This window comes from Panicum virgatum, chromosome 1K, assembly GCF_016808335.1.
Source record: "Panicum virgatum strain AP13 chromosome 1K, P.virgatum_v5, whole genome shotgun sequence".
NCBI classification, from domain to species: domain Eukaryota; kingdom Viridiplantae; phylum Streptophyta; class Magnoliopsida; order Poales; family Poaceae; genus Panicum; species Panicum virgatum.
Window position 1 is genome coordinate 44,522,923 of NC_053136.1, and position 22,064 is coordinate 44,544,986.

General features: G+C 44.2%; 3 protein-coding genes across 3 annotated transcripts; all 3 read left to right on the plus strand.

Moving 5' to 3' along the window:
- Positions 1–1,353: 1,353 nt before the first annotated feature.
- Positions 1,354–5,645, plus strand: LOC120711532 (anaphase-promoting complex subunit 8-like). The gene is made up of 4 exons (XM_039997092.1): positions 1,354–1,550; positions 1,620–1,989; positions 3,230–4,480; positions 4,802–5,645. Exons 1-4 carry the CDS (start codon positions 1,462–1,464, stop codon positions 4,889–4,891), a joined length of 1,800 nt encoding a protein of 599 aa, XP_039853026.1. The 5' UTR covers positions 1,354–1,461; the 3' UTR covers positions 4,892–5,645.
- A 2,335-nt stretch (positions 5,646–7,980) lies between these two features.
- LOC120711543 (chaperone protein dnaJ A6-like) lies at positions 7,981–12,226 on the plus strand. Its single transcript, XM_039997103.1, has 8 exons — positions 7,981–8,246; positions 8,671–8,842; positions 8,935–9,109; positions 9,200–9,338; positions 10,719–10,852; positions 10,926–11,068; positions 11,150–11,348; positions 11,498–12,226. Exons 2-8 carry the CDS (start codon positions 8,690–8,692, stop codon positions 11,818–11,820), a joined length of 1,266 nt encoding a protein of 421 aa, XP_039853037.1. The 5' UTR covers positions 7,981–8,246; positions 8,671–8,689; the 3' UTR covers positions 11,821–12,226.
- A 2,263-nt stretch (positions 12,227–14,489) lies between these two features.
- LOC120711553 (ethylene-responsive transcription factor ERF038-like) lies at positions 14,490–15,935 on the plus strand. Its single transcript, XM_039997113.1, has one exon. The coding sequence runs from the start codon at positions 14,603–14,605 to the stop codon at positions 15,509–15,511; it is 909 nt and encodes a 302-aa protein (XP_039853047.1). The 5' UTR covers positions 14,490–14,602; the 3' UTR covers positions 15,512–15,935.
- The last annotated feature ends 6,129 nt before the right edge of the window (positions 15,936–22,064 follow it).

Genomic DNA, 22,064 nt, shown 5'->3' on the forward strand with positions numbered 1-22,064 from the left:
TATACATTATATATGATCATAATTTACTGCAGAATGAAAACTTTGATCATCATGCGGGCCGTTAGGGCACTATAAAATAAACTCACTTCGGGATTCTCTCCCCTCCCTTGACCTCAAAATAAAACTTGCTGCAAAATGTAATCCAAAAACGAAGCTTACCCTTTACGTGGCATCATGATATTTACTTAATTGGAGCTCGAGTCTTATATAAATCAAGTTGGCAGGTATCCATGGTTGGATCCAAAAACCAATCTCAAAAGCCGACACTGTCTTCTCTAAATAGTCCATCTACCCTGCTTTCTGGGCACGTGGAGATGATGTAGCCGAGAATAGTGGACATTTGAATATTATAAGTGTACGAGCTTCATTTGATTTAATTTTCATATGTAATTGTGGATTTAAGATGTTTGTAATATTTCATTAAGCTATCATGAAATTTAACTTTTTTTTTCTATATTGGATCACTCTAACGTCAAATCCTAGATTCACCATTGGGCAGATCGACCGATCGATGCAACCGTTCGACGTCCTAAGTGAGGAGGAATTGCAGTCCTTTTGCGGCGAGGCTGGAAGTTCACCCGTACAACCTGAGGCACATCATGGCATCGCCGGCATCAACCTGTGGGAGGAGCTGGATGATGTACGGTATGGTAGAGCAAATCTCCAAGATGACGTAACCGAGAATATTATAAATTGCATGAGGACCTACTCCAAAACCCGCATACTCTCTATATGTATCACAATGTGCTCCTCTTAAAGAATTACTTAGCTCTTCATAGCCATAGCTCAATATTATCGTCACCAACATTTGTTTATAATGGCGCTCTCTATCGCTATGTTGAGACTTACAAGAAAGAATGGTGTGATTCTTGAAAAGAAATGTGATATTTTTTTTGTAAATCTTGAAACGGATTGTGATGTTTGTTTTTATATTTGAAACTGTTTCCTAACATGAGGCGGTTGTTTTGACTGTTGATGAACCACCACTTTTCTCCACAGATTCCATAATATACTAGTTCTTAATACATCCCTCACTTTTCGAACTATAGAAAAGACGCAAAATATACTAGTTCTTAATCCTGTACAGTGTTTAAAGATTCCATAATACAGTCGTTAATAATAAAGAAAAAAACGAGCGAATGTTCTGCTCACGCCATGGAAGAATTTTCTCCACAGATTTTTTTGAGGGAATTTTCTCCACAGATTTATTATTGATCTAGCCGTAGTAGGCTGAGTGCGATACTGGGCCTGATCTTGCCGTTCTTCCTGGTCAGGCCCAAGTCCAAGTTCTCTCTCCAAGCTCACCAAATTCCACCCCATCGCACCCGCACAAACCTCCAACTCCTCTGTTCTCGGGTCCTCCCCTTCGACCCTCTTCTCGCAAAAATTCAAAACAGAGTTTGCGCCCGTCGATCCGCTCCAACTCAAAGCAAAGCCGCCGCTACCTCCCCGACCGGACCCATGGCTTCAGCCAAGGAGGCCTACCGCGCCGAGCTCCGCGCCGCCGCCCGCCAGCTCGGCGAGCGCTGCCTCTACTCTGCCGCCAAATGGTATGCCCTGTCACCCCCCCTCCTCAAACCCTAAACCCCTAACCCTAACAATCCCCTCCCTTTCCGCAGGGCCGCCGAGCTGCTCGTCGGCGTAGACATGGACGCGGCCCCGGCCCCGTCGGCCGCGATAGACTCGCCGTCCTCCTCGTCCGCGGCCTCCGCAGGGCGGCTGCTGCACCTGCACCGCAGCGGGGGTTCCAGCTTCCGCCACCGGCCCCGCCCCGGATGCGGCAGCACCTCGGAGGCTGGGACCCCGCTGGGCGGCGTGTCGTACGTCAGCACGCCCATTCCCGACGACGACGCGTTCGATGCGGGCGGTGACAAGTACCTGCTCGCCAAGACCTACTTCGACTGTCGGGAGTACCGCCGCGCCGCGCACGTGCTGCAGAACCAGGCTGGGCGCAAGGCTGTGTTCCTGCGATGCTACGCGCTCTACATGGTGAGATGGGATCTGCTTGTCTATTCACTTGCCGTGTTGATTTTCTTGGCGTATCTGCCAGTTTTCAGATCTGGGATAGGGCCGAATGGTGTTTGATGAAATGCCACTAGAGCTGCTGCATTGAATGTGAGGGTTGGGGTAGATATGGGGCTGCCAATGGATTAATCGATACCTTTTACTTGTAGGTGCGATGGATATACACTACTGGCTCAACCATCTAATTAGTTTACTTTGATGTGCGAGTGGGGTGATTAGTAAATTCTGATTTGGTGTGATTTTACTTGAAAAACTTGCAATTGGCCAATTGATGGATTATATTTGATGCTTTGTGCTCATGTACTGCTTTGAGAAAATACGATGGTTTGGCAGTTAGTAAACCTCTAGTCGGTACATAGCTATTGCTACTCTCTCTGTTGATAAGCGCTCACCTTTCTGAGCATCGGAATGATTGGATGATGTGTGAGTGTGACTAATGGCTCCTTTTACTAGCAAGCTGGTTTCAGTGTGATGATAGCATTGGATGGATATATTACCTTCAAGCATGCATTTGTACCATGTACTCAGTACAGTTTGTCCTCTGATTCTGCACGCTACTGTTATTTGACAAAGCTATGCCACTTCTTAAGGAGTTTGTAAATATGAGTGAATAGCATCTATTTCTTTTTTGTTATAATATTGAACTAATTGTCCGTCATTACCCCCAGTATGTATGGATTGGAGGGGATTATCATGTGTCCAAACATGGTCTTAAATGGCTGGCTTTTTTCTATGTACTATGTGATATTCAATATTGAGGCACGCGCACAAAAATTATACCCTTCCGCTCCATAAAATTGTGACTACATCACTTGCAAATGGTAAGACGAAGAATGATTAACATTCATTCTAGAACCATGGCGCCTTGTCATTTTAGAATATCCCTCTGCCATTAAGGATTTATTTGAATGTAAAGAATTGTAATAATTACAAGCTAAAACTCCATTATTGGCATTCATTTTATATCTTATTTGTCAAGTAGGTTTTTTTACTGAATGTGCGTAATTCGGGATTGTAATTGTGAATATGCTCTACTTATGTGCATCTGTTCTGTAGTCTGATCTGTTATTCTGTTAAAAGGATTTCTGTGTGCAATTTAATGGTTTCTCCTTTTCTACACATTCTGACAGTTTTCTAATAGCTTAGGTTGTTTTTCTGCTTTGCCCATAGTTTAATTAACAATCTATTTGCTCTCTAATTTTAGGCTGGAGAAAAGAGGAAAGAGGCAGAGATGATAGAGCTTGAAGGATCGTTGGGCAAGAGTAATGCTGTTAATCAGGAACTAGTTGATTTGGAGAGAGAACTGTCAACACATCGGAGAACTGGCTCTATTGATTCATTTGGGCTCTACTTGTATGGCCTTGTTCTACGTGATAAAGGATGCGAAGGTCTAGCTAGGACAATTTTGGTAGAATCTGTCAACAGCTACCCTTGGAACTGGAGTGCTTGGTCAGAGTTACAATCTTTATGCACCAGCAGTGACATTCTAAATAACTTAAATTTGAAGAATCACTGGATGAAAGACTTCTTTCTAGCCAGTACATATCTGGAACTAAAGATGCATGAAGAAGCTCTGGAAAGATATGAGCGCTTGATGGGGGTCTTCCGCTGCAGTGGCTACATTCAGGCTCAAATTGCAACGGTGCAGTATAGTATGAGGGACCTGGATGAAGCGGAGATGATTTTTGAAGAACTGCTCAGGACTGATCCTTTCCGTGTGGATTCTATGGATATTTACTCAAATTTACTATATGCAAAAGAAAGCTTGACTGCTTTGAGTTTCCTTGCACACAGAGTATTTTTGACGGATAAATACCGCCCAGAATCTTGCTGCATAATTGCAAATTACTACAGTCTGAAGGGCCAGCATGAGAAATCAGTTTTGTACTTTCAAAGGGCACTAAAGCTCAATCGAAAGTACCTCTCAGCTTGGACCCTTATGGGACACGAGTATGTTGAGCTGAAAAATACTCCTGCTGCAATTGATGCCTACAGAAGAGCTGTTGATATTAATCCTAGAGATTTCCGTGCTTGGTATGGTCTTGGTCAAATCTATGAGATGATGGGGATGCCATTTTATGCACTTTATTACTTCCAGAAATCGTCATATCTGCAACCCAATGATGCCCGTCTCTGGATTGCCATGGCTCAGTGTTATGAAAGTGATCCACTTCAAATGATTGAAGAAGCCATCAAGTGCTATAAGAGGGCTGCAAATAGCAATGACACTGAAGGAATCGCACTTCATCAACTAGCAAAGTTACATGACATGCTAGGGCAGTCTGAGGAAGCTGCAATCTACTACAAGAAGGATTTAGTGAAAATGGAGCTTGAGGAAAGGCAAGGCCAGAATTTTGTTGAAGCTCTGCTTTTCCTTGCTAAGCATTACAAGAGCATAGGCAATTTCGAGGAAGCAGAGCACTATTGTACAAGGCTCTTGGACTACACTGGTCCTGTAAGTTCTCTGTTCAAATTATTTTCCTTAAAAAGAGTGAAAGATGAAATGAACTTGAAAAGTGAAATGGTGACTCTAACGTTGGCTAGTGAGTTAATGAATCGCGTAATATTCCAGTCCAAACTAACATGAGACTAGTTATTTTGAGCAACACAAATTTACTTGAATCACATTTGGTGATACAGGGTTTGCAAGTGAAACAAACGCATCTCATGATTCTGTTGACTGATCATTGGTCTCTGCTTGCATTGATTCCCATGACTCTGATTTACCAGTTACCACTGCCTTCATATGCTGATACACATTCAATATGTTGTGCAGGAGAAGGAAACTGCTAAAAATATGTTACAAGGGATAAAAAGGTTACAGTCGGGGTTTCCATCAATGGATATTGACCATTTTGCACTGTAAACTGTAAAGTCTACCTGCAGATGATTTATTTGGTTGGGAAACCTGGACAAGGAGTGTAACTGGGCAGGACAAACACATGCTGGCTTTCACAAAAACACCTGCAAGAGATTACTGCTCATGAACCAGGGGGTTGGTCAGAACTCACCCGACTCAGAGTCAAGGAAAGAACAGTAGTGAGGGATGCCCACCTGATGAAACTACTGCCACTGCATATCTTGATCAGGAATTACTTCCAGTCTCCCTTCACAGCGTGATGGTTAGTGTCTGTATCCTTGCTATGCGACTCCATACTGCTGGAGGTGACGATCTTGTGCGCATGATGCTTGCTTCTATTTGCTGGAGCCTGGCAACAAGGAGAACAAGGCGCCTGCAAGGTGCGAAGATGAGTGTCATCGGAATGATCCAGATCCCTAATGCAAATATCAGCATATCTGCCGCCTGGTTTCTGTGAGGCTTCTAAATTTCTCTGGGTTTGGTTTTCTTCACCAGACAGTGCTGGTTTGTGTTTCCTCCCATGGTTGCTTGCATATATAAGCTTCTTCAGAAGACTTGCCTTGTCTGCAACGTGCACGCTAAATTATTGCTTACCAAGTTATCATCACAGTAGTCACTTCTGGCATTTTGCGAAATTAAGAATTGTTTTTTAAAAAAAATGTAAACTGTAGGACAACTATTTGTAGCACTCAGCATTTCTGCTTGGGTGCCCACATGATGTAACCATTGGAATAAAGTAAATTCCTATCGTGATGATGCATGATGCAAGTTGATGTCTTGGTATATAACTTCATGTACATGTGGAATCTGCACTGTGCTGTTGGTGTCTTCCCCGTCATCAAAAATAGAGGATAGATGGTTCCACTGTACTTTGATAAGGTTGTTTCTGGTTATTGTTGAGCTGTTGCATTCCTTAGCCTGCACTCTTGCTTGGTCCAGGCAACTGCCCCAGGCGTCGGATTTTGGAGGCCTGTGAGGCTGGGACTGGACTGCAGCGATCTGCTCGGCGCGCAAGTTTTCTTTCGCCCTTTTCCCAACCAAATAATCAAAGTGTGCCCGTTTTCATCACTGCGGGGTGCGATCCGATCGGCTCGCAAGTTGTTCCTTTTGCCCTTTTGCAGTTGTTGGTGCCTATTATTGATCTGCCGCATCTTCTCCCTTTCTGTTGGAAGATGCTGTAGCGCCCGATTCGCAGTACTTCCACTGTCGGTTGTCGAGGGCGAACTAACTTTGCAATATTCTTTTCCTTCTCGTGTTATATCAGTGCACGGACTCGCAGAAAACGAATTCATGCCTGCCGACCGTGCCTGCTTTCTGAAAGACTAGTGGCACGAGGTTTGTTGGAGCTTTGCTTGAAGCCGTCATTGTCGCCCCAACAAGATTTATTCGTCAATTGGCCTGAAAAACGCACGATTTTGTTGCTGCGACTCGTCCCGTATATTAGTAGTGCTACTAGGAGATTACTTCGTAAATGATTAAACATTGCAATGGTGATAGTTTGCTTAGAGCATCTCCAAGAGTTTTCTATTTCTCTTCTATATTCTTATTTTTTGAAGAAAAAAATAATTTTTAATAGTTCCTCATCCTAATTCCCCATTTCCTAACAATTGAAAAATTAGGCTCCCTTGTGCGTAAAAATACACCCCTCGCAGCTCTCGATCGCCCCTCTCATTTTTAGGAGTAAAAACAAGAAACTATTGGAGATGGATTTTTTTTGGAGTTGGCAAACACAAGATTTGGGGAGTATTTTTTAAAAATTCTTGGAGATGCTCTACGTAAGCTGGTGATACGAACGAGTCGTATGTGACATGAAATATTTTTCAGATCTTTACCAGTACCATTTTAGGTACATCGTTTTTCGCTGTGCCAATCAAATTGACGGATGCCACAAAAAAAATTGGCAGATGAATGCGAGCGCTTTGGATACATGATGACTGGGTAAGATAACGTCGTTTATCACGCTGCCATTGTTGCGAGTCAACTAGCATCGTCAGGATATAGCACCCCTTCTGTTGACGGTTTCATCTGCTTCAACGAACGAGCCTTGAATCGCCTGCTTCAACGGTTACACCACACGTCCGTTCGTTGCTTCTCTCTGTTGCTTATTAAGCCCGGTACTTTGCCCATTACTTGGCGCCTGGGTTTACACATCCGACAAGATCAATTCCTGAATTCCTTCATCTTTTCGTACTGCAGCGATGGAGAAGAATCACGCCACACGCCATTGACGAGTATGGCGCTCTAATGATTAAGGTTTTCGACTTTCCGGTGCTGGATGGGTACATGAAGTCCAGGAACCCATCTTCCCGATTGAGATTGGCAAATCACATCATTGTCCTTTGTTTATGCTTGAAAATATCTTGCCGAATACTTTTGCTTCTTCCGTTCATCGCTTCCTCCGTACTCAGTAGGCATATTCTTCCGTGGTATACAGGAACGAAATCGGACGTATGGTTTGGAACCAAATGAAACCAGGAATACAATGACAATAAACTCTAGCGAATGGTGAGGAGGGAGGGAGGGAGGGAGAAGAAGACGGAGATGAAGGAGAAGAAAGAAAAGGAGGTGGAGGGAGGAGACAGATGAGCGCCCCTAAACTCTCAGGCTGCATCCGCCTCAGCGAGGCCTCCATGGCTCCGGTTGTTGTTGAGTTGTCAACATATTCAGTTACTTCATCCTCATATGATTATTTTCTTCCATCCTTCCTATACACCTTTTTCAGCATGCTTTCCCCCCTTTTTTTAAAAAAAATAAATCAAGTGTCAAAACCAAAGCATTGCGCAATGCACGGCTTGAAAATAGTATTGTAACATGTGCTTTAATTCAAAGCAAACTTATGATGTAAATGCAGCAACTGATGAAATCAAACCGTGGAAGTTGAACATGCTTCAAGACACAAGAAGGTTGTACTAATGCATCAAAACAGTTGTAGAGCAGCTCTGCAAACTCAGAAATGTGGAAAAGCTAAACACCAGGTCAGGTACTGTACAAAAGTAGTTGATAGCACAAACCTTCTTGGAGGCATTTGGACCATAGGACAGATTGGCAGCCATTGGATTTAACTCACATGAGAACTATGCTAAGATGTTTTGGGTAAAGTGAAATCGAACCCACAACGATCCGTGGTGCCCAAGGAAAAATTTAAGAAGTGTCATCAGCATTGTGATTTTCTTTTCTTTTTTTTTGAAAATAGGCTCGTCGCGCCCGCCGAGCACGCCTCCTTCAGATCCAGGCATCCTTCCGCCGCGCCTCCGCCTCCGCCTCTCCCTTCCCTCGCCGGCGTCCTCGCCCGTCCCCGCCGGGCCGACGCGCGGTAGAGGCCGTCCGCGCTTGGATTGACTTCGTAGTTCTTCCTCTGCTGGTAAGGAAACCCTAGCACGCCCGGATGCATCGTTCGATTTGTTAATAATCCGTCGTTTTCGGCGAGTTCCCGTACCTTTGTTCTGATATATATGGGCATGTTGATCCATCTAGTTTGTTGCGGATTTATATTTTGCGCGGCGGAGTAGAAATAACACGTATTCTAATCTTGTGGAGTTAACAGAACTCGGCCTTCGTGAGGTCCGCTAGTGCTTTGCTGGGTGACATAATTGCTTAGTGAAGATACTGTGATTTTCTTCTTCTTCCTGAACGTATCAGTAGCGTGAAGAAAATCCCTGGTTTTAGTCTGGCCATGTTTTTTCTTTATTGCAAGTTTTGTGCAGTAGAGTGCTCCTCTTTCGATAAGTGTTGGACTTTGAAGAACTTCATGGTCACTTGATTTGATTCGAGTTTTCCATTCATAGCAAGCCCCCGTTATCAGCCATGTTTGGACGCATGCCAAAGAAGAGCAGCAACAGCACCAAGTACTATGAGGTTCTTGGTGTTTCTAAGACTGCAACCCAGGATGAGCTGAAGAAAGCATACAGGAAAGCTGCCATAAAAAACCATCCTGACAAGGGCGGTGACCCTGAGAAGGTTTGTTCTTGGATGATATTCTGTATGCTTAGCAACTTTTGGAATTCTAAATTTTGTTCTCATGCTGAAGTTTTTCTTGATGAACTGGACAGTTTAAGGAATTGTCTCAAGCATACGATGTTCTTAGTGACCCGGAAAAGAGGGAGATCTATGACCAGTATGGAGAAGATGCACTTAAAGAGGGAATGGGAGGAGGCAGCAGCAGTGATTTCCATAGCCCGTTCGACATATTTGAGCAACTTTTTCCGGGTTCTGGGACCTTTGGGGGTAATCAAAATACCTTATGCTGTTTTTTTCTGCTATTTTTCTATTAATCGAAAAGATTGGAATGCTTATATATGGATTTGTTCTTAACAGGAGGTGGCTCTAGAGTGCGCAGACAAAAGCGGGGTGAAGATGTGGTGCATACTATGAAGGTTTCTTTAGAGGATCTGTATAATGGAACAACCAAGAAACTATCTTTGTCACGGAGTGTTTTGTGCTCAAAGTGCAAGGGGTAAGTTTTTATTTGGTTTCAATAGTTAAATTTTGCTCCGTTGAAATGCTATTGTGATGAATGCTGTAATGATACTCGCAAGGAAGCTATGATTCTAAGTATTCAAATGTGTGGTGAATGCTTTGACTATTAGTTGTATGAATGACTACGATAACTGCCTTTGTAGAATCACTGTTTTATTGCCTTCAGCATGGGATTTGTCTGCTTTGCTTTTTTATATACTGACCTTCTCAGTTTGATATCAAAAGGACCATTCTAGATGTATGTGCAGTGTTGCTGTGAACTCAATCCGAAGAACATAAACATTACCACACATGCGTTTCATGCGAGGGTGCTAGGTACTAGGTACATCATGTGAGGTCTGGCTTGGCTTTGTGTTACAGGAGGAAACCCACTTTTGCATTTGTCAATGAATACTTTGTTGTGTTGTGCATTTCCCTCTTGGGAAAGCAGCTGCATTGCCGGACCTGACTGCAAGCACATGGATCTTCTGTTCCTGTTTAAAGATTCTTTTAAACTTACAGCCTGTCGATTGCTTTTTCTGTTATATGATGTGGTCATAAACTTCTTTGGATTAGCTGTTGCGATGTGGTGATCATTTGAAGTTACTTAGTGACCTGTGTACTGTTGCTGGGATAGGTTTGAGGTAGATTCTTCTTGTTCTTAGTATTGTGCACTCTCCCAAATCAAAATTTGTCACACTAAACTATAAGTTGTAGCCTAGTTCGTGAAAAGTATATAAGACCATAGCACTTATATTTTGCCATATCAAACAATCGAGGGCCTGAAAAAAAAATCTTATGACGTTATCATATATTGCCATTTAATTTCATCTTCATTTTATTTCATGGTTGTATTCTAATATTCCAACTAAGCATAAGTGTATGGTTGGACATGCTGCAACTCATGCACAGTCCTTGCTCTGGTTATTCGTCAATTAATCCAAATATTAAGTTGCAATTACCTATGGAGGGATGCATTTATTTTTTTTCAAGTACCAAATTGTGGAATATTTTGATTTTTTCTCTGTATGACTAAAGATCAGACTTACAATGTGACTTGCTAGATATATGGTTGCTATTCGTTTTTCCTTTTATCCCTTTTCTTTTGTTTTTACCATTGGTCAGAGTTTTGTCTTTATTTTTTAGTTATAGCATGGAATGGACAAATTTTTTTCCACCGGCTGAGTAAGCCAAAGGACATCTTTATTGATTTAGTTGGTGCCCAAACCGAATGTGATTGTTCGATTGTAACAGATGATTGCACATTGACATTTGATGTCTGAACCCCACCCCACCCTAAAATGAAACTGCAACTTTGACTTGTTCTGTGGTTCATTTTAGTAGGGATCTCACTGTTCCCTGTTTGTTGTACTTTCAGGAAAGGATCCAAGAGTGGGGCATCAGGAACTTGCCATGGTTGTCGTGGGGCTGGAATGAGGACAATCACAAGACAGATAGGCCTTGGCATGATCCAACAGATGAACACTATTTGCTCTGAATGCAAAGGAACAGGTATTATGCGGTTGTATCTTCCTTTGGAAATACTGTTCCGCTGGGTTTGCTCTTATGGTTGTTCAATGTTCAGGTGAGATCATAAGTGAGAAGGATAAATGCTCAGGCTGTAAAGGAAGCAAGGTAGTCCAGGAGAAGAAGGTCTTGGAGGTCCATGTGGAGAAAGGAATGCAGCATGGCCAAAAGATTGTATTCCAGGGTCAAGCTGACGAAGCTGTGAGTATTTGTTACCGTCATAAACGCACATGTCTGCATGTTTTCAATATTCTATCTAATGTTTCAAATTTTGTTTCCCAGCCTGACACGGTGACAGGAGACATTGTTTTTGTGTTGCAACTTAAAGACCATCCAAAGTTTAAGAGGAAGTATGATGACTTGTATGTTGAGCACACAATCTCCCTCACCGAGAGTCTGTGTGGCTTCCAGTTTGTGCTGACTCATCTTGATGGTCGGCAGCTTCTGATAAAATCTAATCCTGGAGAGGTTATAAAGCCTGGTACGACAGAGTGGCTCTTCTTGTTTGTGTTATTTGCCTGTTCTACAATCCTATTCAATCAATTGATCTCTTTCATTGCCTTTCAGTTCTACACTCTATAAAATCTATCTCTGTTCTGCAAATATTCATATTATGTTTTGTTTCAATAGGTCAGCACAAGGCCATAAATGATGAGGGTATGCCCCAGCATGGTCGCCCTTTCATGAAGGGCCGTCTTTTTGTTGAATTCAACGTTGAGTTTCCCGAGCCTGGTGCACTCTCCCCTGCCCAATGCCAATCACTTGAGAAGATCCTTCCACCAAAGCCAGGGAGCCAGCTGTCGGACATGGAGCTGGATCAGTGCGAGGAGACCACCCTGCATGATGTCAACATAGAAGAGGAGATGAGGCGCAGGCAGCATCAGAGGCGGCAGGAAGCATACGATGAAGACGAGGAGGAATCTGGACCAAGGGTGCAATGTGCCCAGCAGTGATCTCGGTTCATTGGAATCTCCAAAAGTTACCCGTCAGATTTATTGGTATTGATTCTATTTTGGCAAAGATTTAAACCAGTTTGAACTTGAAGCGTGTAGGTATAGCTAGTAGAGCCGGAAAAGGAGAGCTCATAATGTTGTCAGTCTCTGTTTGAACATCCCTGGCTACCCACCGGGATTCAGAACCTGGTCTTTTTTTTTTGAAAGATTTCAGAACCTGGTCGTTGGGCTACAATTTATGGAGCGCACATGTGCCGTGAGCTACTGCCGTAGCTAAGATCCATTCCGATTTTCTTTCCAAGTGTTAGTGTTGCCCGTCTTGTATCTGATTTATGGTGTGCTATTACTATTATTCCTGTGAATGTGATAGAACATGGACCTTGCTACAGTGGTTATGGATTGTGAATTGTGATCCACGGTGTCCGTTGCCGGCCTTAGATTGGTACAGCCTCCTGATGTGTCATTGAACTGAAAAAACCGTAGTGCTAATTGCACAGGTGATTAGCCCCTGCGTCCCTGCACCTCTTGTGTTTCAGATTGTCGCTGCGGCCGTTGCTTCCGGCTCGCTGGGCCGTGTGATTAGGCTCCGAGTCCTGCTGGTTCTGCTCGTTAGCAAATCCGCCACGTGCTCGACGAGAACAGAAACCATCTCTTTCGTGTGCTTTTCGAAGAATCTTGCTGCTTGTGATGCGTTTTCTCGTGCCATCTGCCGATCGCGAATTCGCGACGGGCGGGCGAATTGTCCATTCGGCTCGACGGCTCGTGCACGTTTCGCGTGCCAAAACCACCACGGCCCGCTCGAGAGAAGCGACCCGCTCACGTGTGCGGGGAACATGGTGCCTACGGAGACGGTGAGCGCTCGTGAGCCCAACAGGCAGGTTGCGTAAGACAAGGACCGTTCAAATATTTTTTTTTCTCTAAGTTTTTTCAACGTTCAATTCCGTGCCTCCTGTTACCCGAATCTTCTATTCTGTGCCAGCACGTTCACGCCGTGCCCTCCGGAAATCCAATTCCGCGAGCGAGCGCTAGCGAACCTTCTGGCGAGTCTCCACCACCAGCTTGCCTTCACGTGGGTGGAGCCTACCAACGGTTTTTATTTTTTTTCGTTCCCCTTGATCAAGCACCGCACAATGTCCTTATCACTCTCCTTCACTTTCTCCATTTCTATTTTTCTCTGCCATCTCTCTTCGTATCCCACGGAGAGTGGCGATACTATTTTTCTATTTTTAATTCATTTTCCTTTTTCTCTTTACTATTAATCTGAAAAAGTTGTTGTCCAGGAAAAATTATAAATATAGCTTAGATAACTTTGTCTCATATAAAAAAAATTCTAAACTTTTTTGCTTAAGTTTTTTTATCTTTTGCATAAGTTGTATTAACAATTTTTCGGTATCTTTTGCATAAGTTGTATTAACAATTTTTCGGTGTTGCATTTGCACACTTTTTCTCCGATCTTATTTGGTTATACCTTTCTCTAAGAATTGCATAAGTTTCTCATCTTTTTGCATAAGTTATATTAACAATTTTTGTTCAATGTTGCATTTGCACAACTTTTCCTCTGATTTTATTTGTTATACCTTTTTCTAAGAAAAGTTAATTATACATTTGTTTCAATAAAAGTTATGGATTTGCTATATAAATATGTTGAGCATTATTAATTTACATACATAATTTTGTTGTATAAATACCTTTTTTGTTATAACATTTGTGCATAACTTTTATTTAGAAATTTATGAATATACATTATGTATACCATTTTGGATATGTGCGGTGGATCAGTCACAGACTCGTAGTGAAGCCACGCGGGGCGTGCAAAGGAAATTCACGCGGGGGGCATGCTCGTTTGGTGGGTTGTGCACGTAAAGCCAAAAAAGGAAATGATGCTTACGTAAGTATACACGAGTTAACTAAAAATGGGAAGACATACTTTGTCGGAAATCGTTTGCTCTCTTCACTGCTGGCTCGCGCGCGCATTAGCAGGGCCGCGTGCCCTCCCCCTTGGCATTTGAGTAGCCCTGTCCGCTGCTGGCTGCACCACCGGCGCACGAAACATGGAGCCACCCCGCAAGGTTAGACGAGCCTGTCGGGCCGTGCACGTGCGCTTAAGGCTAGTGGTTGAGAGGTAATTTACTCGGGCGATCGACGTCGACTGCCTTTCCAATTTTCTGCTAGTTGTAGTATTTTTTTCTCATACCAAATCAGCACCAGCCACCCAGCTGTATTTTTCTAATAAAAGGATTACCGTCTGGGCGGAGGCTCATACGATTTGGGTCATAGAATTAGTACGACTCGTCAGCATCGTCTGCCCAACTGAAGAAATAGGAGGATTATCGTCTGGGCAGAGGCTCATACGATCTGGGGCACAAAATTAGTACGGCTCGCCAGCATCGTCTGCCCAAGTGGCGAGTGATGGTCTGGTATGATGCGATTCTTTATGACATTATACCGCTGATGACCAACGCATGCCATCAGGCTGCCTGACAGGAGCAACCAACTTGCAAATACCGTAAGAGTTTAAGACTTTCAGGGACGGAATGCATTCGTTTTTTTATTTTTATTTTTATTTTTAGATCAGGAAGTCCTAACTAACTCTTGAGCCTACACAGTGACAGGCTCACTAACTTTGGCGCCACCCGGTGGCTGGCTGCAGTTGGGGTGGTGGCATTTAGCAGTTGCAGTGCAGCACACACGAACACAAGCTTGAGCTACTTATACTCGGCAACCGGAAGCGTTCTCCCCCGCGCACCACCACCCCCTACACGGCCCAGGAGCTCTCAGAGCCATGGACGCTGACGCGATCCATGCGCCCACCACGTCTTCCACCTCCTCCTCCGGCGCCGGATCCTGCGTCATCAACGGCGCGCAGGAGCTGCCGTCCGCGAACGGCAGACAACACAAGCACGTGAAGCGGAAGCGGGCCGCGTCCCCGCCCGCTGCTCCCACTGGCCGCCGGCCGCCGGAAGCCACCGTGGACGAGGAAGGCAGCGACGGCGGCGGCCGGCGCAAGAGGGGGAGCACCGCCGGCACCAGGCACCCGACGTTCCGTGGCGTGCGCATGCGGGTCTGGGGGAAGTGGGTGTCCGAGATCCGGGAGCCGCGCAAGAAGTCGCGCATCTGGCTGGGCACCTTCGCCACCGCCGAGATGGCGGCGCGCGCCCACGACGTGGCCGCGCTCGCCATCAAGGGCCAAGCCGCGCACCTCAACTTCCCGCACCTCGCGCACGAGCTCCCGCGCCCGGCGTCCACGGCCCCCGCAGACATCCAGGCCGCGGCCGCCGTGGCAGCAGCCGCCGCCGCCGCCGCGGACGTAGAGCAATGCGTCTCTTCCCAATCCCATGCCGACGAGACGTCAGCTGCCAGTTCGGAGAAGGTGGCCGCGTGCGCCGCCAAGGCAGCAGCAGCAGCCACCGCCGGCGTGGAGCAATGCGAGTCCTCCCCTGCCGCCGAGGCGGCGTCGTCGTCATCGGCTGCCAGTTCGGTGGATGCCGCGGCCGGCCACACCGAGGAGAGCGTCCTGTTCGACTTGCCCGACCTTCTGCTGGACCTGAGCGACGGCCTCTGGTCGCCCATCTGGGCGGCGGCTCCCGCGGCGGCGGAGGAGTACGACGGCGACAGCCTGCACGAGCCGCTTCTGTGGGCCGACGACGATCAGTGCTGGATGGGCGCCGCCGCGCCGGTGCAGCCGGACTAGCCGTGAACCGCCGGTGGTTGGCTGCGCCGGTGCAGCCGGACTAGCCGTTCCGTCCGGTGGCACCGGCGGCCGTGACCCGCCCGCCGATGGTTGGCTGCAACAGACGACCGGCACCACGTGCTTTTGCTTCGCGTGCAGCAGATGAATTTTTTTAAGTCTAATTAGTTTATGATTGAATATTATTTATCAAATAATAATAAAATATGCTACAATATTAAAATCTAAACTTTTTCATCAACTAAACAAACCCTAACAAACGCAAGGCCGGGCCACCATCGAGGTGGAGGCGCACGGCGCCCGTTGGCGCTCGTGGGGTCGCTACTGTGATCTCCAGATGGCAAGTCATTGTAGGGTGCGGTGAAACAGTGGTTTGCCGTGTAAATGATTGGAGAAATCAGAATAATACTTTGGGAGTGTTGTCATATGCCACTTGAACAGAAACGTTAATCCTAAATGTTTGAGTGGCTGCTTTCTTTTGATGGTACTACTACGTGTCCACGTATCGTAATAATGTCGAAAATGTATTAAATAGGGCATAGCCAGGATTCGGTTTTCAGGGAGACCAAGCGGGGGCGGGAGGGAGGAGTTCCCTACACTCGATATTCCGACGTTTCTCTTTTTTTCTTTTATAGTAACTTTTTTGTTTTTTCTGATAAAAGAAATTGAAAAAAATTTCAAGAAAATATTGGAGGGATAGAAAATTTTGTCAAGGAAAAGTTTGGAGAAACAGCAAGAAAAAAATGGCGAGATAGAAAAAATTTGAAAGAAAGTTCTACGAAATAAATTGAAGAGAAATTTTTTTCATCCAAAATTTAAAAAAATGGGGTAAAAATTTTTCTTAAAATTTTAGAATAAAAATAAAAAAACTGTCGGGGAACTCGCCGACACGCCGCCTCCTCGCCACCGGCCCCGCTATGCCGCCCGCTTCGCCTCCGCTCCCCGCCGTAGCCGCCACAGGCCACCGCGCCGACTCTCCACCACCTGCCCCGCCGCGCTGCACCGCGCCTCCCCGCCGCTGGGCCGTCACCACACCTACCCATCGTCGGCCCCGCCACGCCGCGCCTCCCCTCCCCGGCACCAGCCCACCGCGCTACCATGGAGCGAGCAGAGCAAGGGTGGAGGGAGAGAGAAGAAAAAAATAAGGGAAAGGGGAAAGTATCTCTGGAGAAGGAAGAGGCGACGTGGGGGTCGACCAAAAGTTTTGAAGCTTACGGTCACCTATAAGCTCATCATCGGACGCCTCTGCTAGTGGTGGTATGAGAGCATTGGGTGGCGGAGGGGGGGTGCAAATGCAATGATCTTCATTCTTGCGTTGTCTACACCTTCAACATTACAAACACATGACGATTTGTGTTCATTTATATTTCCATCTAAGGGATTTCTCACACCTTTCAAAATGGGCACCCTATATTTATGTCAAGTGGCTGGAATACCGATTAATTTCAGTTGACCAACGTCAACCATCGATTGCGACAACAATTCTTACATCTGTGTCTTCCTCTAACACCTATGTTTCTACCTTTTTCTCAAGCATGCAAAACAAGCTTCTCCCCCCCCCCCCCCCAAAAAAAAACCCTCACCTTCTCTTGTTCATCTTCTCATTGGGACATCCTCCATTGTCCAAGTGATAATCACCGCCGGACCTACCTATCCCCTAAAATCCCGCGAGACTCCTTTGCAGTACTTTAGAGTGCCGTTGGATCACTGACATGTGGGCCGGATCCGCACGTCAGTGACCACGCACTACTGCAGAGGAATCGCTTCCCTAAAACCTTCCTCTCTAAGTCCGGTGGAGTTGAGATCCTCATGAAAACATTGGTAACTCGAACCTCCACAGTTAATCACTGGTAGTTTTACCAACTCACGTTTGACGGTATTTTAGGGCTGTGGTATAGTGCGAATTGAAAAGGAAACACCATTGATCGAAATACTACTCCTATATTTGAATCAACCGAAGTCTAGTAGGTGTATCGTTTCAAGCACGGTGGATCATGACCGGAGTTGTTAGCTTGCAACTAGTTATTCCCTCTAGTAAGAATAAGTATCCCGATATACCGGCCTTAACAACATGTGTATAGCATTCACATTTGATTATTGGTAAGTGGAAGTATCTTTCCGAGTTATTTTGTATGATTGCTCTAAATATTCAGAAAATATTATCTGTCAGCATCAATATGTAAAGCTAGTTAGATTATTGGGGCAAGTTAGCTAGAATGATAATCTATATATATACCAGCTACCTAGCTCGTCCATTGGCTCTAAGGCTTGCCAATGATTGAGTCAACAACATTCTTTAGTCAAAAGGTAATGCTCTGATCCGTAAAAAATGCAATAATCCGTCTTTACTAATCTCCCCTCTTACCGAACATGCATGGCAGCTTTCAAGACCACCTGTATTGTATTGGTAATTTCTTCAGGGAAAAAGTCTATATCACTCCCCCAACTATGGAGTGTGGACTACATAACCCCCAACCTATGAAACGGTCTATATCACCCCCTGAACTTTCCAAAATCGGTCAAATTACCCACATAAAGCAGTTTTAAAAAATTATAGTAAATCACAAAAAAATCATAAAATGAAAAATACAATTGTGTTGGACTCCAAATGAGTAGATCTATAAAGTGGACATATAATATGGTATCCTTTAGTATATTTTTTTTACAGCTATAAAGAAAAGCATAGATCTAAAGCTACAGCAAAAAAAAATATTAAAGCATACCATATTATATGTTCACTATGTAGATCTATTCATTTGAAGTCTAACACAATTTTATTTTCTATTTTATGATTTTTTTTGTGATTTATTATGCTTTTTCAAAAATATTTTAGGGGCTAATTTGACCGGTTTTGGAAAGTTCAGGGGGTGATATATACCGTTTTATAGGTTTGGAGATTATATAGTCCATCCTCCATAGTTGAGGGGGCGATATAGACTTTTTTTTGTTCAGTCGTAAATAGTATTGATATTTTTGACCATGTTTGGCAGATTGGCTGAGCATAATGGAAGCCTAACTATCTAATAACTCTTTCACACATTTTATTTTGTGCAATTATGGCAATATTATTTCACTTTTTCTAGAGTTTTTACAAAACCATAACTCCACAATTTTTTTAAATGAACTGGTAGTGCTCAAGATATGTACACGAGCTGTAGCATCCACATCAGTTTATAAAGTCCCATTAATAAACTACGTAATAGCACGTAGCACTCGGAATTAAGCTCGACCGTGCCCGCGCTCCGGCAAGCATGTGCATGATGTCGAGACGAAACGGCAGAAGCCAACAACTTCCAATTCAGCTCTACAACACACGCACGCACCAACGTTTTAATCGTGAGGAGAATGCGTTACCGATTCCTTGAGATTCAAGAGCCGCAGATGCAGGATCCAACGGACTGTCCGTCGCCCATGGCGTTTCGTGCCCTTGCCCCGCCCACCTCCGGCCGGTCGGCGGCCGCCGGGCCCGCCGCCCGTCCCTGTCTGATGTGGGCGATCGGAGACGAGAACGAGAACGAATCAGCTGGTCCGGCGGCATTCACGGTAGGTGAGACGTACCCGTGCCGTTCGCCGGCCGGCGATCAATTGCGCAATGGCGCGTCATTAAGCTAGCCGGTAGCTGCAAATTATTTCAGCCAGGACCATGGCCACGCACCTAATTGGACGCTGCACTAGCTGTAGGGTGATAATGGGGCATGACTCTAGTGGTCTCTTCACAGCCTAACAAAACTCTTAAATTTTTTTAACTCAAAATTATATAAAATTAGAGCACAGTCCTCTTAGGACCCGGTTTTTAGATTTTTCTAGTTCAAAATATTGGACCTTTTACCACCCCTACCTGTCTAGCTAGCTAGTGTCTGCCTTGGCTCCAGTGATCTGGCTGTATGTGTGGCTCACTGGCTCTACAGGTACGGGAGAAGTAGTGCACTCTAGCTTGCAGAGACATCTGACCCTGATGAGCTCACGAGCATAGCCTGATCGATTACTAGATGCTTAAGAGGATGTGTTTGGTGCTTTGATTTATCATCTTTTCCGACCTAATAATAGTGCTTGATCTTTTATGACGCCTGGCCTGCATGCATGTAATGGCCCGGTAATTTAAAAGATCATCTTTGTCTTTTGCCATGCAAGAAAATCGCCCGTCTCTCATCCACTCGCTTTATCCCGGGGCAACAATCCGGGTGGAAAAGCACACAGGATGTAAAGCGAGCTTGCACATTTACTTCCCTTCCCTTCCATTTTTATTAATCTAATCATGGCCCGAGAACAAAGTGTGCACGTTTAAAGAAGGGATGACACGTAATTATCCGGGGCCGCTTTTGTCGCGCGGCGCGACCTGGATGTATGGCCGGAAAAGCTAGGGATCGGTGGCCCGACCGATGGATCGGTCGAAATCACGCAACAACCCACGCACGGGAAACGTGGACCGCGACACGACGGTGCAGATAGTAGACCCCAGCAACGTACAGTAGTGTGTAGTGTGCACACTGTAGCCTGTAGTCAGGCGGCTTTGGAGCAGGGACACCAGCCGGCGCGCGGCCTCTGTGCCGCGGTCGTTCCGGTGCTGCAGGAGCAGGACACCGGCCGGCCGGCCCCCGCGCTGGCGTCGGAACGGCCGGTGCCAATTCATTCGATGCGAAAATACCAGCGGCGAGCAAGCCAGCAGCAACGACTCCGCGCGCGCGGCATGGGGGCGGCCTGGTGCGGCCATGGGGAAGGCCGGACGGGTCGACGTGCCAACAACCACCGATCGATGAGTCGTCAGTGCAAGATGCTACGTACTATACTGCTACCTGGCAAGGGCGGCGAGCTTTCAGACTGTAACAGCTTGGACGCTTCTCCGAGCACGCTTTCGTCCTGCGCTCGGTCGCATGATCTGCCGGTTACTTTTTATTAACTAGCAAGGTGCCCCGCGCAATTTGCGCGGGTATCTAGTTTTTTCTCTAAACTTTTAGATTTTTTTTATATTAGAAAAGTTGAATGCAAATAGTTTTGTTTAGTTGTATCCTTGTGATTGTCTTGTTCTAATGATCATGGTCCAGACACACAGGTACATTTTTATTTTTTTATTATATTTTGTGGTGTGTTTTTGGATTATAATTTAGAAAAATGAATGCTTTATATAGAAATACATCTTTTGGGTATTTACTGGAGTAACTAAATATTTATATATTTTATTTTGACATCAATATTACTTTTAAAAAATATTTGTGATGTATGATTTTTCTTGAATGTTCTAGTTATGGTGCATGATAAATAAATTACTCCAAAATTTGTAGAAGAAGATTTTGGTAAGTGGTTTAATCTAGATACCAATAAAAGTATAATATACTTTCTTTTCATTATCCTCCAATCACCCGTTGATATAGCCTCGTAATGCATGCTCTCATATTATCTTAGGTATAGTTATCTCCATAATGATTCCAAAAACCTTTGCCCGCTATACTATGGTAACCGAAGATGCATCACTGATGGTGCACGCTATTACTTTTGAACACTACATTTGGATTGCTATCAACGGGCGTGCATCTCAAACATCAATTTTCAAGTTGCTTAGTTCTACATCTCGCATCATCACTCCATAATGATTGTATCATCTATCGTGCCTTCTTCTCTTATAAATATTTTTAGCTCTCGGTCATCATCAAATGACAATATTACGTAGCAAAACATCACTATCTCAGTTTTTCTTGGTGTCGCTAGTGATGATCGTCATGCTTTGGTAATAGAGACAATGCAATCCATGTTAGAGCAATCATCAACTTGGTGATATGGCTAATATTATGCCGTGGCTATGATATAGATGCACCACCATGCAGTCATCGCTATGCTTCTAATTTTGTTAGGCTAGTTATCTATGTATTTTTCATGTTTAGAGACTCTCATCCGCTCATCATTCTTCATATCAAAATCACTTCTTAGCAACTTTTCTATCTTCCAATTATGTAGAATATACTACTATTCGGCTGAGGTTCTTCGTGGCTAACTCATCAATTTTTTATTTTTTTAGTTAATATGGTAATTTTTAAATCGTCTTGGCGAATGTGATGGCTTCTTTTAATACTTTGTTTAAAATTCATATACAAATTAACTACTAAGTTTATTCATTGAAATTCTAAATTTATCTATTTATTAATTAATTGAACATGAAATGTTTGAGAACTTGTAGCCCCGTTTATAATTCAAATTTAGGATTTATTATTTTCATTTGACCTAAACTATTTATTTAGTGATTCTTAATCATTATACAAACTAACTACTAATTGTTTTCTATATTTTAATTCTTGCACTTATATATTTATTAGTTATATTCGATAAGGACCCTTTGGTGAACTGCTAATTTTCTTATATATTTAATTTTAAATTTAGCGATTTTGCTAATAGTAACTCTTTTATATCAAGTGCTAATGCTAATAATTCTAATTTTATTATTTTTATAATTATGACTTTATATATTTAATAATTGTATCCAACATGAACTCTTTGGTTAATTTCTAATTTCCTTATATTCTTCTAATTCCGAATTTATAGCCACGGGTAGCTAGTTTTTTATTGA